Source organism: Bos grunniens, chromosome 7, assembly GCF_055505025.1.
Source record: "Bos grunniens cultivar Pamir isolate PY7600 chromosome 7, Bosgru_T2T1.0, whole genome shotgun sequence".
Lineage (NCBI taxonomy): Eukaryota > Metazoa > Chordata > Mammalia > Artiodactyla > Bovidae > Bos > Bos grunniens.
In genome coordinates, this window is record NC_141171.1 from 10,620,540 (window position 1) to 10,634,886 (window position 14,347).

General features: G+C 38.9%; 1 protein-coding gene and 1 pseudogene across 2 annotated transcripts in view; one reads left to right on the plus strand and one right to left on the minus strand.

Annotated features, from left to right (window-relative positions):
• The window catches only part of LOC147368356 (adhesion G protein-coupled receptor E2-like), a 47,325-nt gene that overhangs the window by 7,047 nt on the left and 25,931 nt on the right, over positions 1-14,347 (plus strand). Inside the window, exons 6-10 of the mRNA XM_086413564.1 lie at positions 913-959; positions 1,543-1,720; positions 6,603-6,710; positions 6,895-7,115; positions 7,301-7,480. Coding sequence (XP_086269690.1) covers positions 913-959; positions 1,543-1,720; positions 6,603-6,710; positions 6,895-7,115; positions 7,301-7,480 — 734 coding nt within the window. The remainder of the gene's footprint in view (positions 1-912; positions 960-1,542; positions 1,721-6,602; positions 6,711-6,894; positions 7,116-7,300; positions 7,481-14,347) is intronic.
• Positions 7,855-10,091, minus strand: LOC147368357 (endogenous retrovirus group K member 25 Env polyprotein-like; annotated as a pseudogene). The gene has a single exon (XR_015166601.1). The product of XR_015166601.1 is annotated as an endogenous retrovirus group K member 25 Env polyprotein-like (transcript).

The following is a 14,347-nucleotide window of genomic DNA, read 5'->3' on the forward strand; positions in this document are numbered from 1 at the left end:
TGATGAGAAAAAAATTTTGAAGAAATTTCCAGGGATCTGTGTAATGGACGTACGAGTGATTTTCTTTCTTTCTTCTTTTTTTTTTTTTTTTTTCATGTTTTAAATTATCTTTGTTTTCCAAGTATCCATGTGTTACTTAACATTTTTTATAAAAGTAAATCTTATCAGATTTTGTCATCAAAAAAGTTCTTTGACTGATGTTCAGTCTTTCTGTCACTCTAGAGGTATTCCCAGAGTTTCTTTGATGCATTTGTATGTGTATCTCATGGAGATTTGTAAACTGCTGAACATGGAGAAGAGATATGGCTGCTAGTCCCAGCTCATTCCTAGGAGCACACTTGTCAGGTTGAGGAATTCCAGATCCTCATATCCTCCCCTCCTCACACCCCATTTCCACTATCCTGCACTCAATTCCATCTCATCTCATCAACCTTTAAGACAGGTCTCCAGCAACTGCCACTATCTAAGAAGACAGGAAGATGTCTCAATGCCCAGTTAGAGGTTGAACTTGAATCCCTCAGTTGTGCATCCCTCCTATATCTTGTTCTGTCTTACTGCAGACCCTCCACCTGGGTCTGGGGCCTTAGAAGGGAAACCCTTAGGTCCAGAGATGAGGACTCTGATCTGGGGGGACCAGACAGCTGCCCTGACTCATCATGATGTCATGAGTCCTGTGAAGCCATAAAGTCTTTGGTTCCCTAATTGGAATATACAGGATCAAGCATTCTGTTCCTTCTTTTTGATTCATTCTTACATTCATGGTTCTTCTTAAACTGTTACTCTGAGGAACCAAATATTCAGGGATTAATGTCTGGGATGGTACCTGGCCTGACCTGACCCCAGATCCCACTCACAACATACACACACACAAATGCTCTCACCCCTAATGATCCACTGTACTGTTCCCTGCAGAGATCTCCATCCACACCTGGACCGCACCCTCAAGTATCAACAGCTCGGTGAGTGGCCCAGCAGACAACACGCAACAGGAAATCCCTCCATATAGCCCACCTATTTTCCCCAAGTTCTAACCTCCTCATATTCTTCCCCCCCAAGATGCTCTCCTGCTTCTTCGAAAGAGTCCAGAATCTTAGGGAAAATGTGGAGTCAGTCCCTGTCCAGTACACTATCCAGGTAAGGGTAGGACCCAGGGAGGCAGGTGGAGGCTTCCCACAGGTCCTGTGGGAAAATCTGATCCAGGAGGAGATATCTCAACATAATGGCACACTGCTCCGAGGCCCTGCCTCTCCCAGGGTGGGTGGGAAGTATGGACATGTGTAGTCACTCCCACATGCACCTTTTAAAAACCTTTAATCTTGCAGCTCCTGAATATTAGGTTTGCATCATCCTTGGCATTCATGTACAGGATTGACCTCTGAATGGCTGGATTCCAGATGCAAAGACCACCCAAAGAATCCTACCTGGCACTGCCTTTATCCCTCAAACAGTTTCCAATCTCTGTTTTCTGTGAGTGAGTGGGTAATGGCTTCATACAAACTCTCAGGTGTGTCATCTACTGGCTCTGTGTCCTTATCTCCACAGAACCTCATACAGGGGGTGGATGAAATGCTGGAGGCCCCCCGGGACCTAGAAACCTTGCCCAACTCAGAACAGCACCTTGTGGCCTCTAACCTGCTCACTGGCCTGGAAACTGTCTTGAGAGGACTGAGCAAGTCCCTGAATAATGAGTCACTGCACTTCAGTTCACCTTCAGGCACAGGTAATTACCTGGAACAGCCTCCAGGCTCCTGCTCTGCTCATTGCTGGTTCATTCCTTTCCCAACCTCACTAGAGCCCAGTGACCAGGGTTGTATTTCAAGTTGACCTCATAAACAAAAATAAATTTTAAAAAATAAATAAATTATTGTGCTAAGCAAAACAATAAGACAGAGGAAGACAAATACCCTGGTTTCTCTAATGGCTCAGATGGTAGAGTCAGCCTGCAATGCAGGAGACCTGAGCTTGATCGCTGAGTCAGGAAGATCCCCTGAAGAAGGGAATGGCAACCCACTCCAGTACTATTGTCCGGAGAATCCCATGGACAGAGGAGCCTTGCAGTCTACAGTCCATGGGTTGCAGAGTCAGACACAACTGAGCCACTAACACTTTCAAAAAACTATACAAACACCAAGGTCATCAACATAGAGAACAAATTGGTGATTGCCAGAGACGAGGATAGCAGTACGGGAAATGGTGCAAAGAAGTCAAAAGGTACAAGCTTCCAGTTAAAAATAAGTTACGGGAATGTACAACATGGTAACTATAGTTAATAGTACTGTACTGTGTATTTTAAATTGCTATGAAAGTACATCTTAAAAGGACTTACCACAGAAAAATTTGGAACTCTGTATGATGACAGATTTTAGCTAGTTTTTGTGGTGATTGTTTTGCAATATATTCAAGTATGGAGTCACTATACCTGTCAATTATACCTCAGTAAGAAAAACATAAATGAATAAAATTATATATAATATACACTTTCATTGTAAATAAATTATGAGCATAAAAATAATGATAATGAAAAGTTTAAGACAAAATAGAAATGGTTACAAAAGGGAAAATTTTTAATTTGGAATAACATAACTTTCTCATGTTATTTGTCATGTAGGTATAATTTGTTTCAATTGAGTATTTGTTTTGTTTAGCACAATTATTTATTTATTTTTTAAAAATTTATTTTTATTTATAGTAGTTTCAGGAGTATAGCATAGTAATTTGGTATTTTTACAGAATACACTCCATTACAAGTTCTTACAGGACAATGGCTATATTCCTTATCCTAAACAATATATCCCTGTTGCTTATCTATTTTAAACATAGCTGCTGCTGCTGATGCTAAGTCGCTTCAGTCGTGTCCGACTCTGTGCAACCCCATAGATGGAAGCCCACCAGGCTCCCCCATCCCTAGGATTCTCCAGGCAAGAACACTGGAGTGGGTTGCCATAGCAGTTTGCACTTATTAATCCCATAACCCTAACTTGCCCTTCCACCCTACCATCTCCCTTTTGGTAACCACTAGTTTCCTTTCAATATCAATGAATCTGTTTCTGTTTTGCATATATTGGTTTATATTATTTTTATATTTCACATAGAAATGATATACAGTATTTGCCTTTCTCTATCTGGCTTATTTCACTAAGCATAATACTCTCTAGGTCCATCTACAATGTTGCAAATGGCAGAATTTCATTCTTTGCTGTGGTAGATTAATATTCTATTCTACATAATCACCACATCTTTTTATCCCATTCTTCCACTGATGGACACTAAAGTTCACAATTTTAATCAAAGTGTAAAATCTAGTAGCATTTAGTACATCATAAGTTTGTAATCTGAGAAGGCAATGGCACCCCACTCCAGTACTCTTGCCTGGAGAGTCCCATGGATGGAGGAGCCTGGTGGGCTGCAGTCCATGGGGTCACTAAGAGTCGGACATGACCGAGCGACTTCACTTTCACTTTTCACTTTCATGCATTGGAGAAGGAAGTGGCAGCCCACTCCAGTGTTCTTGCCTGGAGAATCCCAGGGACGGGGGAGCCTGGTGTGCTCCGTCTACGGGGTCGCACAGAGTCGGACACGACTGAAGCGACTTAGGAGGAGCAGCGAGGTTGTAATCATAACCTCTATTTACAAAACAACTTCAACTCTCCAAAAGTAAAAACTGTAGCCACTAAGCAAACACTCCTCAATCCTCTGTTCCCCTGGTACCTGCCAACCACTGATTTGTTTTCTGTCACTATGAATTTGCCATGCTGGAAATTTTGTATAAGTAGAATTAAAGATATAGACCTGAATGTCTAGCTTCTTTCACCTAGCATAATGTTTCCAAGGTTCATTCATGTTGTAGCATGTATCAGTATTTCATTCTTTTATGGCTGAATAATAATGTATTGTACATGGATGTACCTCCTTTTGTTTATCCATTCATCCATTGATGGACTTTGGCTGACTGCCACCTTTTGACTGTTGTGACCAAAGCTACTATGAATGTGGTGTTTCTTTTCTGTGCACCTCACAGCATATGGGAAGTAGGATCTTAATTCCTTGACCAGAGACCAAAGCTGTGTCTCTTGCATTGGAAGCACGGAGTCTTGGAACTACTGTACCACCAGGGAAGTCCCTGTAGCATAAGTTTTGGTTTGAATAACTGTTGAATAAAGTTCTTTGGGGCACATAATAGGGTGTAAAATTGTTTGGTGATGTGGTAGTTCTATTTTCAGCTTTCTGAGGAACCACCAAACTAGTTTTCCACAGTGGCTATTTCTTCATTTTACATTATCAACAGCAATGTATAAGGGTTCCAATTTCCTCATCCTCAGCAACACGTTACTTCCATTTTGCTTTCTTTTTCTTGTAGCCATTCTAGTGTGTGTCGGGTGATATCTCATCATGGTTCTATCTGCATTTCCCTAGTGACTAAGATGTTGAACCTCTTTTCATGTCATTGTTGAATTTGTCTATATTTTATTGGAGAAACATCTACTCGGGTATTTTTCTTTCTTTTCAATTTCAATTTTTTACATTTGGTTGTTAAGCTATAAGAGATCTTCATAGATCTTAATTTAGATCCTATCAGATATGTCTTTGCAAATATATTCTCCCATTCTGTAGATTACCTTTTCACTTTTTTGTGGTCTTTTCACTTTAATGAATAGATATTTCCATTTTGATGAAGTCCATATAATCTGTTGGCACTTTTGTTGCTCCTGCATAATTACTCCATATCTAATAGTCCATTTCCAAATCCAAGGTCAGGAAGAGTTACTCATGTGTTTTTATCCTACTTGTTTTAGTTTTAACTTTTAAATGTAGATCTTTGAGCCATTTTGACCCCAATGGGTCTTTGACCCCTTTCTTTATTAAAATTTATTGTATGAAGTAGGTCACTGAATTCCTTCATTGTTTGTGGAAAGCTGGATGTCTCAGCATCATTGTTGAAGAGATTTTTCTTTGCCCATTGATGGTCTTGACACCCCTTTGTGAAAATCAACTGACCATAGATGCATGGATTTATTCCTGGATCCTCAGTTCTGTTCATATAGCAATTTCCCACCATTTTGAATACTGTAGGTTGGCAGTAAGTTTTGAAATCAGAAATTGTAATGCCTCCAAATTTGTTTTTTCACCTTTAAGATTGCTTTGTTTATCCAGGTCACTTGCAATCCATTATGGATTTTAGGATGAGCTTTCCATTTGTGCTGAAAATTAATTTAATGATGTCAGAATTTTGATACAGATTGCATTGAATTGATAAATCATTTGGGGGACTGTTGAGATCTTAATATGATGGTTCTGATCCATGACCACAGGATGTCTTATGATTTATTTAGAGTTTCTAATTTCTTTCAACAGTCTTTTGTAGTGTTCAATATACAAGTCTTGAGTTTCCTTGGGTAAAAATTTTCCTTGTATTTTGTTGACTATTTGCGTATCTATGTTCAAATTGACATTGGTTTATTGGGATTGCTGTGATGCATTATCTTGTTTTGTTCTTGTGATAATGATGGTCTCATAGAACTATTTAAGTAGAGGTATTTCTCTTCTATTCTATAGAAAAGTTTACAAAGGATTAGTATTAATTCTTCCAGAATGCCTGAGAGCATTCACTATAGAAGTCATCTGTTCTGATCTTTTCATTTTGTAAAGTTTTGGATACTGATTCAATCTACTTATCTGTTACTGGATTGCTCTGATTTTCCATTTTCTTAAATCAACTTTTTGTATTTTGTGTCTTTAGGAATTTCCCCATTTTATTTAGGTTGCATTTCATGTTGTTGAATAATTGCTCATATGTTCTCTTACAATCCTTTGTAAATTTAAATGATATATATATATACCACTATTATTGTACCAAATGATATTGCTTAAAACAATAATATCATTATTTATAATATACATTGTTATAAATATTATTTATATATTATTGATAAAATGATACATAATCATTTATATGATTACATAATCATATAAATGATTATACATATAAATATATGATATGTCATATGATGTAGATATTTTGACATCATATTTAGATATCATGTAAATCAATGATAAAAATATATCATTTCCTGAGCTACCACAGAAGCCCATATAATATACATTATGTAATATATAAACTGTCTACATATTTATATAATATATTAAGGGGCTTCCCTGGTAGCTCAGCTGGTAAAGAATCTTCCTGCAATACAGGAGACCCTGATTTGATTCCTGCATCAGGAAGATCCCTTGGAGAAGGGATAGGCTACCGAGACTAATATTACTGAGCTTCCCTAGTGGATCAACAGTAAAGGTTCCAATATTAATCCAAAGTTTACAATGCAGGATACCTGGGCTCGATCCCTGGGTTAGGAAGATCTCTTAGAGGAGGGCATGGTATCCCACTCCAGTATTCTGCCTGGAGAATCCCCATGGACAGAGGAGCTTGGCAGGCTACTGCCCATGGGGTTGCAAAGTTTTGGACACGATTGACCAAATAAGGGCAGCACACAGCACATAATATATTAAAATACTTATTTTTATGTATGCAAATAATGGTAGTATGTGTACCATCATAGCCACAATTACTAATCTAACTCCCTTCTATAACCCTCACAACTCAGAAATGTCACTGAAGGCACTGGATAAAGAAGATAAGAAGGTCACTTTGATTCAGAATAACATAAAGATGATACTGATCTGGGATGCAGTGCATGAATCTAATGACTCAGGTAATGGTTGTGGCAGGGTACAGATCCCTAGGAATTCAAAATGGAACATGATACTCAAAGAAGCAATAAACAGAAATGTATACTTTAAAGGAAACTATGGGTAATGGTGGGGCCACAGGGAAATAGTTCATTAAAGGAGGAGTCATGGATACCCCAAGATATCAACCTTGCCTTTGTCCTGCAGGTCCCATTGTGGTGGGCCTTGTCTCCATACCTGGGATTGAAAAGTTGCTGGATAAAGTCCCCCTGGTTGTGGATGCTGAGGAACAGGCAGTTCCACATGAGACACATGGGGAATTGCTGCAGGAAGTTCCCCCTATCCTGCTGTCAGATGTCATATCTGTTTTTATCAGCAACAGTAACACACAGAACCTCAGTTCTCCAGTCAAATTTGTCTTCAAACATGTGAGTCCTGGAGGGATGAAGATGTGGGTGTAGGAGAGACCTGAGTCCTGGGCACAGCCTTTGTGCTTCAGGGATGTCCGTCACGGGTGCATCATATCCCAAGGAAATTCCATCATGAGCTAGATTTGGGTCAGCATTTCTGAGCAACAGAACCACCAGCTCAAACCTACTTTCTGTTTCTACAGTCAAGGACCCCTGAAACAAAGGGGAAGGTGCACTGTGTCTTCTGGGAGCAGGGCCAGAATGGAAGTGGCCATTGGGCAACCAGAGGCTGCAGGACTATGGACAGCAGAGACGACAGCACCACCTGCCAGTGCACACACTTCAGCAGCTTTGCTGTCCTCATGGCCTACTACAATGTGCAGGTGACACCCTTCAGAGGGGCTTCCTTCAATATCTTGATGTGGAACAAATTCTAACACATGTTAAACCTGAAAAAAATGCTGTCTCCCAGTTATCGCACGTCAGTGATCTGGCATGGTATAGCAGGGATGTCTGCTCAAGTTCTTCCAAGGCTGAAATCATTCTGTCAGCTTGGACTGAATTCTGATCTGAGGTTTGCAGTCCTCCTCTAACCCTCTAATTTTGGGCACAATTCAGTTCCTTGTGGTGGTAGGACTGAGGTCTTCTTGACTTCCTATCTGACAACAGGTGTCCATGTTTAGCTCTTAGGGGCTGTGGATTTTCTCCCTGGGACTTGGAAACAACGAACCTGAAAGAACAACACTCGGACAGTCTCTTGCAAGGACTGACAAATTTATTTCTGCAGTCGAGCCTTTTTATAGAAGCAGGAACAAAGAGCTTAGAGTATATGGCCAGCAGAGGGCATACAGGGTTAAGACATAATCAGTAAAAGATATTTCAAGGACAGCACATTCTAAATGACCCAGGTGTTTATCCCATGATCCATTTTCTCAAGCAACATCTTTAATATTATTAAATCTTGGTGCTGAGCATAGCTAAAAGCAGGAGATGTTTTTCAGCTATCGCAAAGCTGAATACTTCTGGCCCTCTGCCATTTTCCCAAGGACCTTCTCCTTCAAGGCTATTTTACACTGTGCTTCCCAACATATTTTCCTTTTGTTTTTAGTTTAAGCATGGCAGCTGCTAGTTGGACTCCATTGTGAGAGGCATGGAGTCTTGAGTAGAGACATCTGTATCCTATAATCAATGACAGAAAAAGTAGGGTGATTAATATATATATAAATGTTGCTTCCTGAAAACCAAGTTCTAGGGTCTAGGGACGATAGGGTTTTAGTTAAAGTACCATAAAATTGAGTGCTGTACAATTCCTTAGGTACCTCAACTTGAAAATTAGCAATTTGTTGTTTCAACAGATTGATGTCTAAAACTTGAGCTGTCTGTGAGATCCTGCAAATGTGCTTTAACTTTATCCCAAGGATACTCAGTGCTATTATAAGGCATGTTAGTCAGACAAAAAGATGTAAAATTCCAGTGACAACGTATATGTGTTTGGAAAGTCAGTTGCTGAATTTGATCTCCTAAGTGGATTATCATAGTTTGTAACTCATTAATTCGTGTTTGTAGTTGCTGATCTATTTGGGCTTGTCGAGTCCAAAGATCATGAGAGTCTTTGTGCCATGCAGTGATAAAATCATGGTTTTGTATAGAATTGTGTAATGCCATACCAGACAGAGTTCCTACTGTAACAATGGATATAAGACTAAGAATGCCAGCAATAATCCACCCTATTATGCACTTTGACCTTTTCAGACCATTTCTGAGCAGAACTGAAAGGAATATAGAGTCGGTCCATGACTCTGTTAAATTGACAGGAAGCCATAGTTCAGACCTCTGCTTGACTATAGTGACATTGGCATTGTGGTAAGAAATAGTATGGTTTAAACATGTATATAAAGCATAAGCTGTACAGTTAACAATTTTAGCAGAAAGATCTATATCAAAGTTACCTACAATAAACATGTACGGGAGGTGCACATAGGATTGGATACAACCTGTATTATTATACATAAAGGTATAGTTTTGGGGTTTTAAAGCCTTCGCAGTCCCATGTATATTGGCAAAGTGTTCCAGTGCAGCAGGAATCTTCCAAATTTGCCATTGTTCAGGTCCTATAAGAGGGACTATAATTCTGGGCTGAGGTGGAGAAAACCCTCCATTATACTAGTTTAACAATACATCCTTATCAGTCCAAAAGCCAATATTGGTCTTATGGAATCCCCATGTGTTGACTCTATGATACCAGGAACAGCTATGATTTTTTTCTTGCTCCTCAGAGCAATTCATAAATAACCCATGGAGCCCCCAGTCCATGAATTTGAATATGGATTGATTTTGTTGTTTGATAGAAACCTTCCTGAACTGTCCCCAACAGTCAGACCAATATAGTGGTTGAATTGATCGTTTCTTTCTCCAAGATACAGCATCACATATTAGTTCTGCAGGCTGGAAAAGTGAGTTAGTATAGTTAGCTATTTGTCCAGGATAATGTCTTTCAGAACCATTTAAGAGGAAGGATGCAGTTGCAAACATTCCTATACTATAGGTGGAAACATTGTGTACAGAGTAAGCCCGCCATTGTGGGAATATAGTCATGCACAAAGAGTGAGGTCCGAATCATATAGGTAGTGTTTTGAATCCAATTGAAACATTTATCTTTTTTCCTTCATCTTCTTTGTGAATTGGCCTCTGTGCTGACCATGGGGCAGAGAAGTGCAGACTATCGTTGGTGAATACCATAGGGGCCTTGTCAACCCAATCCATTATGGATAACAAAGGTGGATTAGGTATATATGCCCAATAAACATATTCCACATTTACCCCAGAGGAACAGGAAAGAACGGCTAACATTGCCAGAAATAGCTTATCTGGAGTCATAGGAGTTCTAGTGTTCTTCAGTGTTTGCTCAGCCTGATGAGTCATGTTTTTCATTTGAGCCCATGTAGGGTAAGGATTCAGACAATGGTGTTTCCTCATTGGCTCCTCCAAGGTCATTGATGAGACCCTTCGCATCAGCTTTGTCATTTGCCAAGGGAGTCCGGTCTTGGGGTCCTTCTCGGTAATGGACATGGTGAAGGGGAACCCAGATTTCCTCTCCATCTGCAATGACAAGACCATAACCTCTGCCTAGGAGTCGTAAGATTCCTGGCAGCCATTGATTAAATTGCTTATACCATATTGATGTATTTATTGATTTCTAATTTGTTGTTTTTGTCTTCTGCAAAATGTCTATCTGCACGAGTGTTAGAATCATTTTCTGTTAAGTTTAAAAAATTTAGGGAATAAAGAGTTAAAGATAATAATAATTGAGGGTTCATAGGATAAGAAGTGTATCTCCTCTTCCAAATTCCCCCTTTCTGTTTTAATAAATGAGTTTTTAGGGTGTGGTGGGCTCTTTAAATAATGGCTTGACCCTGGGGATTATAGAGTATTCCTGTAATGTGTGTGATGTTCCATTCCGATAAAAATGAATGAAATGAGTGCGAGATAAATGCAGGTCCATTGTCTGTTTTCAGGACTGAAGGAATCCCCACAACGGGGAAGGTGAGTAAGAGTGTGGAAATGGCGTGTTTGCTGGATTCTGAAGAGACAGGTATTGCCCAGATAAAGCTGGAAAATGTATCTACTGAGACAAAAAGCAAAGAAAACTTTCTTAGGGAGCAGTGAGTGAAGTCAGATTGCCAAAGGGAATTAGGTTACTGCCCCTGGGGGTTAACTCTTGAAATCGTAGTTCGTAAGTGCAGAGGAGCACAGACGTCATAGGTTTTAATAATATGCCTTGCTTCAGTGGGGGAAAATGGTATTTAGAGTGCAATCTGTTAGCACTGGTATGAAGATTAGCATGTTCGTCACTGGCAGACGTAAAGACGGGAGCTATGAGCCTGTCGATGGCATCATTTCTTGCAACCAGAGGGCCAGGTAAACCTGAATGAGCATGTATATGTGCAATGAAGAAAGGTTCTGTACATGAGCGAATTAAGGCTTGAGTCTGTGAAAAGAGTATGTAATTCTTCATCTTGATTGTATAAAAAGTCGGGAAAAAGGGAAGCAAGGTATTTGGAATCAGTATATACACTGAAGGATAATGGTTGAAGAGACAAAAGAGCATATAAAACATACAATTCAATAGGTAGTGGGTAATTTCTCTTTGATATTAGGGCCGACAATCCCTGCTATGCCTTTCTTGTTGCTATCAATGAAATAGGTGGGTGCACTGGAAATAGGCTGGGATGCAATGATATTAGTTATAATGAATTTAGTACATTGTAGAAAGTCCCATAATTTTCTTTTTGGCAAATGAAAAGAGATAACATTTTGAAAATCATTTAATGCTATTTTCATGGTCAGGTTATACTGTAAGGCAATTTGCAATTCCTTTTTTGTCAAGGGGACATGTATTGTATATGGATCAAATCCAGTCAAAGTTTGTACGTGACTTCTCCCTGACATGATAAATTGCCCTATTTTCTCAATATATGATATGATTTTTTTAGACTGTTTAGTGTGCAAATACACCCATTCCTTTGGGCTGTGTTGAGCTATAATTGCAGTGGGCGAATGTTCAGTGGGGAATATATATAAAGAAACCGGTTGATCATGATCTAGCCGAGTTGAGAAAGACTGTTGAATGTGTTCCTCCATTAAGGCTAGCTCTTCTCTGGCCTCTTTTGTTAGCTGCCTAGGGCTATTAGGGCTAAGGGATCCCTCTAAAATTTTAAATAGATTTTGTAAGGCATAGGTGAGGATGCCAACAGATGGCCGTAGCCAATTAATATCGCCTAGCAACTTTTGAAAATCATTCAGTGTGCGTAGAGACTACACAGAAATTTGAGTTTTTTGAGGTTTGATTTTAGATTCTTCCATAACATGCCCTAAATAATTAAAGGGTGCTTTCAATTGAATTTTATCTGGTGCAACAAGTAGGCCATGATTTTGAAGAGTAGTAGTAACTTCATTTTATAACTGTTGTAAACAGAGTTCAGATTCCATGAAGAGAAGTATATCATCCATGTAATGAATTATGAAAGCAGTAGGATATTTATCTCTAATGGGTTGTAATAAAACAGATATGAGATATTGGCAAATGGTAGGAGAGTTCATCATTCCCTAAGGTAGAACCTTCCACTGAAATCTTTTAACAGGAGCCATGTGATTTATAGAAGGAACTGAAAAAGCAAAGCATTTTCTATCTTTAGGATGCAAAAGTATAGTAAAAAAGCAATCTTATAAAATAATAATTATAGATTAGCCTTTTAGTACCATGGAAGGGGAGGGTAATCCAGGTTGTAATGGCCCCATAGGAATTATAGTATTATTAACATTTCTTAGATCTATCAACATTTTCCATTTTCTTGATTTCTTTTTTATTACATCAGTTTCATCCACTCCTAGTAGTCTTGAAGAGCCACAATTTTACCCCAATCAAGGGACCATTCTTCCACTCTAATGATTGAAATGTTAGCTCCGGTATCTAGCATGCCTGTTAAATTTTTTTCCTGTATGTGTAAAGTGAGCATGGGTTTCTGATGTTCCTTTAACAAGGTGGATAGTGCAGCAGTAAGGTTGGTACTACCAAACCTTCCATGCCAAATTTTATCAGATGCTTTCATTGGTTTGATATGTGGTAAAAGTAATAATTGTGCAAAATGTTCCCCTTTGTGTAAATATACATTCCCCATTTTCACAACATTTACCATAACATGTATTTCCCCTTTATAATCTTCATCCATAACATCGGTCAATACCATTAAACCTTTCATTGTGCAGCTATTATGTCCCAAAATTAGTCCCATCATCCCAGATGGAATCAGGCCATAACATCCAGTGGGAATTTTGTGGAGGTTATATAATTCCATTAATTACATGTCATAAGGACTAGGTATATCAATGTAAGCACTCTTAGATGTAGCTACTTGTAGCGTCATAACTTTGGGTCCTCCTTTTGTAATGGGGCTAGAGGATGGCCCCTTTATTAGTTTCCCTGTTGTTTTTGTTGTGTACCGGGGGTCAATGTGTTTCCATCCTTATCAAATTTAGAATGACATTCATTCAGCCAATGGAACCCCTTTTTATATTTTGGACATACTCCTGGGGGTCTCTCCTTATAGAAGTAGTAGTATTTTTTCTGGTCTGTGTTGGCAGGCGGCATTGTTTTTTTCATATGGTTGGCCTTCCCGCAGTTAAAACATTTGGCATTAGTAGCTTTCTGTACATTAAAAGTTTCTAATGTCACCAATTTTGCTCTATGGGACATAGATCCGATATCCTTACAAACTTTCAAATATTCCGTAAGAGAGCCAGTCTCTCGAATTGATCTAAGCACAGATTGACATTCCTCATTAGCGTTTTCAAAAGCAAGTTGTTTTAAAATAATATTTTGTAAAATCACATCCTTGATAGATTTTTTGATTGCATCCTTTAATTTCCCTATAAATTGAGAATATTCCTCCTCAAGTCCTTGAATAATCTTAACAAATGAACAATCAGAGTTCACGCTATCAACCTTTGCACACATCCTGTAGGCAGTTTCTTTAATGAAATGTAACATCTGAGGGGTAATACTAGCTAATTGCACGATTATATCGACCATGGATCTTGTTCCAGTGAGTATATCATAGGTTAAATTGGCAGGGTTACCATGAGATTGCTGGTCAATCATCATTTGTTGGGCCTCATCATTAACCCATATTTGCCACTGAAGTAATTGTTGAGGATTTTGAACCATCTTTGCTATTTGAAAAAAATCATATGGCATCCAGTGATCAGCCCATCCTCTGAGGAATTCTACACAGTAAGGAGAAGTAGGTCCATACAGAGTACATGCTTTCTTAAAGCTAGACAACATGCCAAAATCTAGATTAGCCCAAGTATTTTGGCCTTGGGCAGGTTGATTAAACTGTATTGGGAAAGCAAAAGTGCAAGCAGGCATCTCCCAAGAAGGAGTGAAATGATTAGTATGAGCAAAGTTAGCAACTGCTGTTACAGGCGGAGCAGAAGGAAAAACCTCAGATTTGGGCTGTCCGTTGAATGAAATGACCTCTGTTCTAAGTGGCTTCAGTTTTGACACATCCTGTATATATATGTCTCTAAGTTGTTTTTCTAAGGATTGTGTCTGATTGACCATAACATTCTTGTATTTCAAAGCACCTTGCATATCTTGTTCCTTAAGCTCATATTCATATAAAGACTGAATAGTCTTTACTTCCAAATCAACGTTATGTCCTTCAATTTGTTCTATGATAGCCCATATG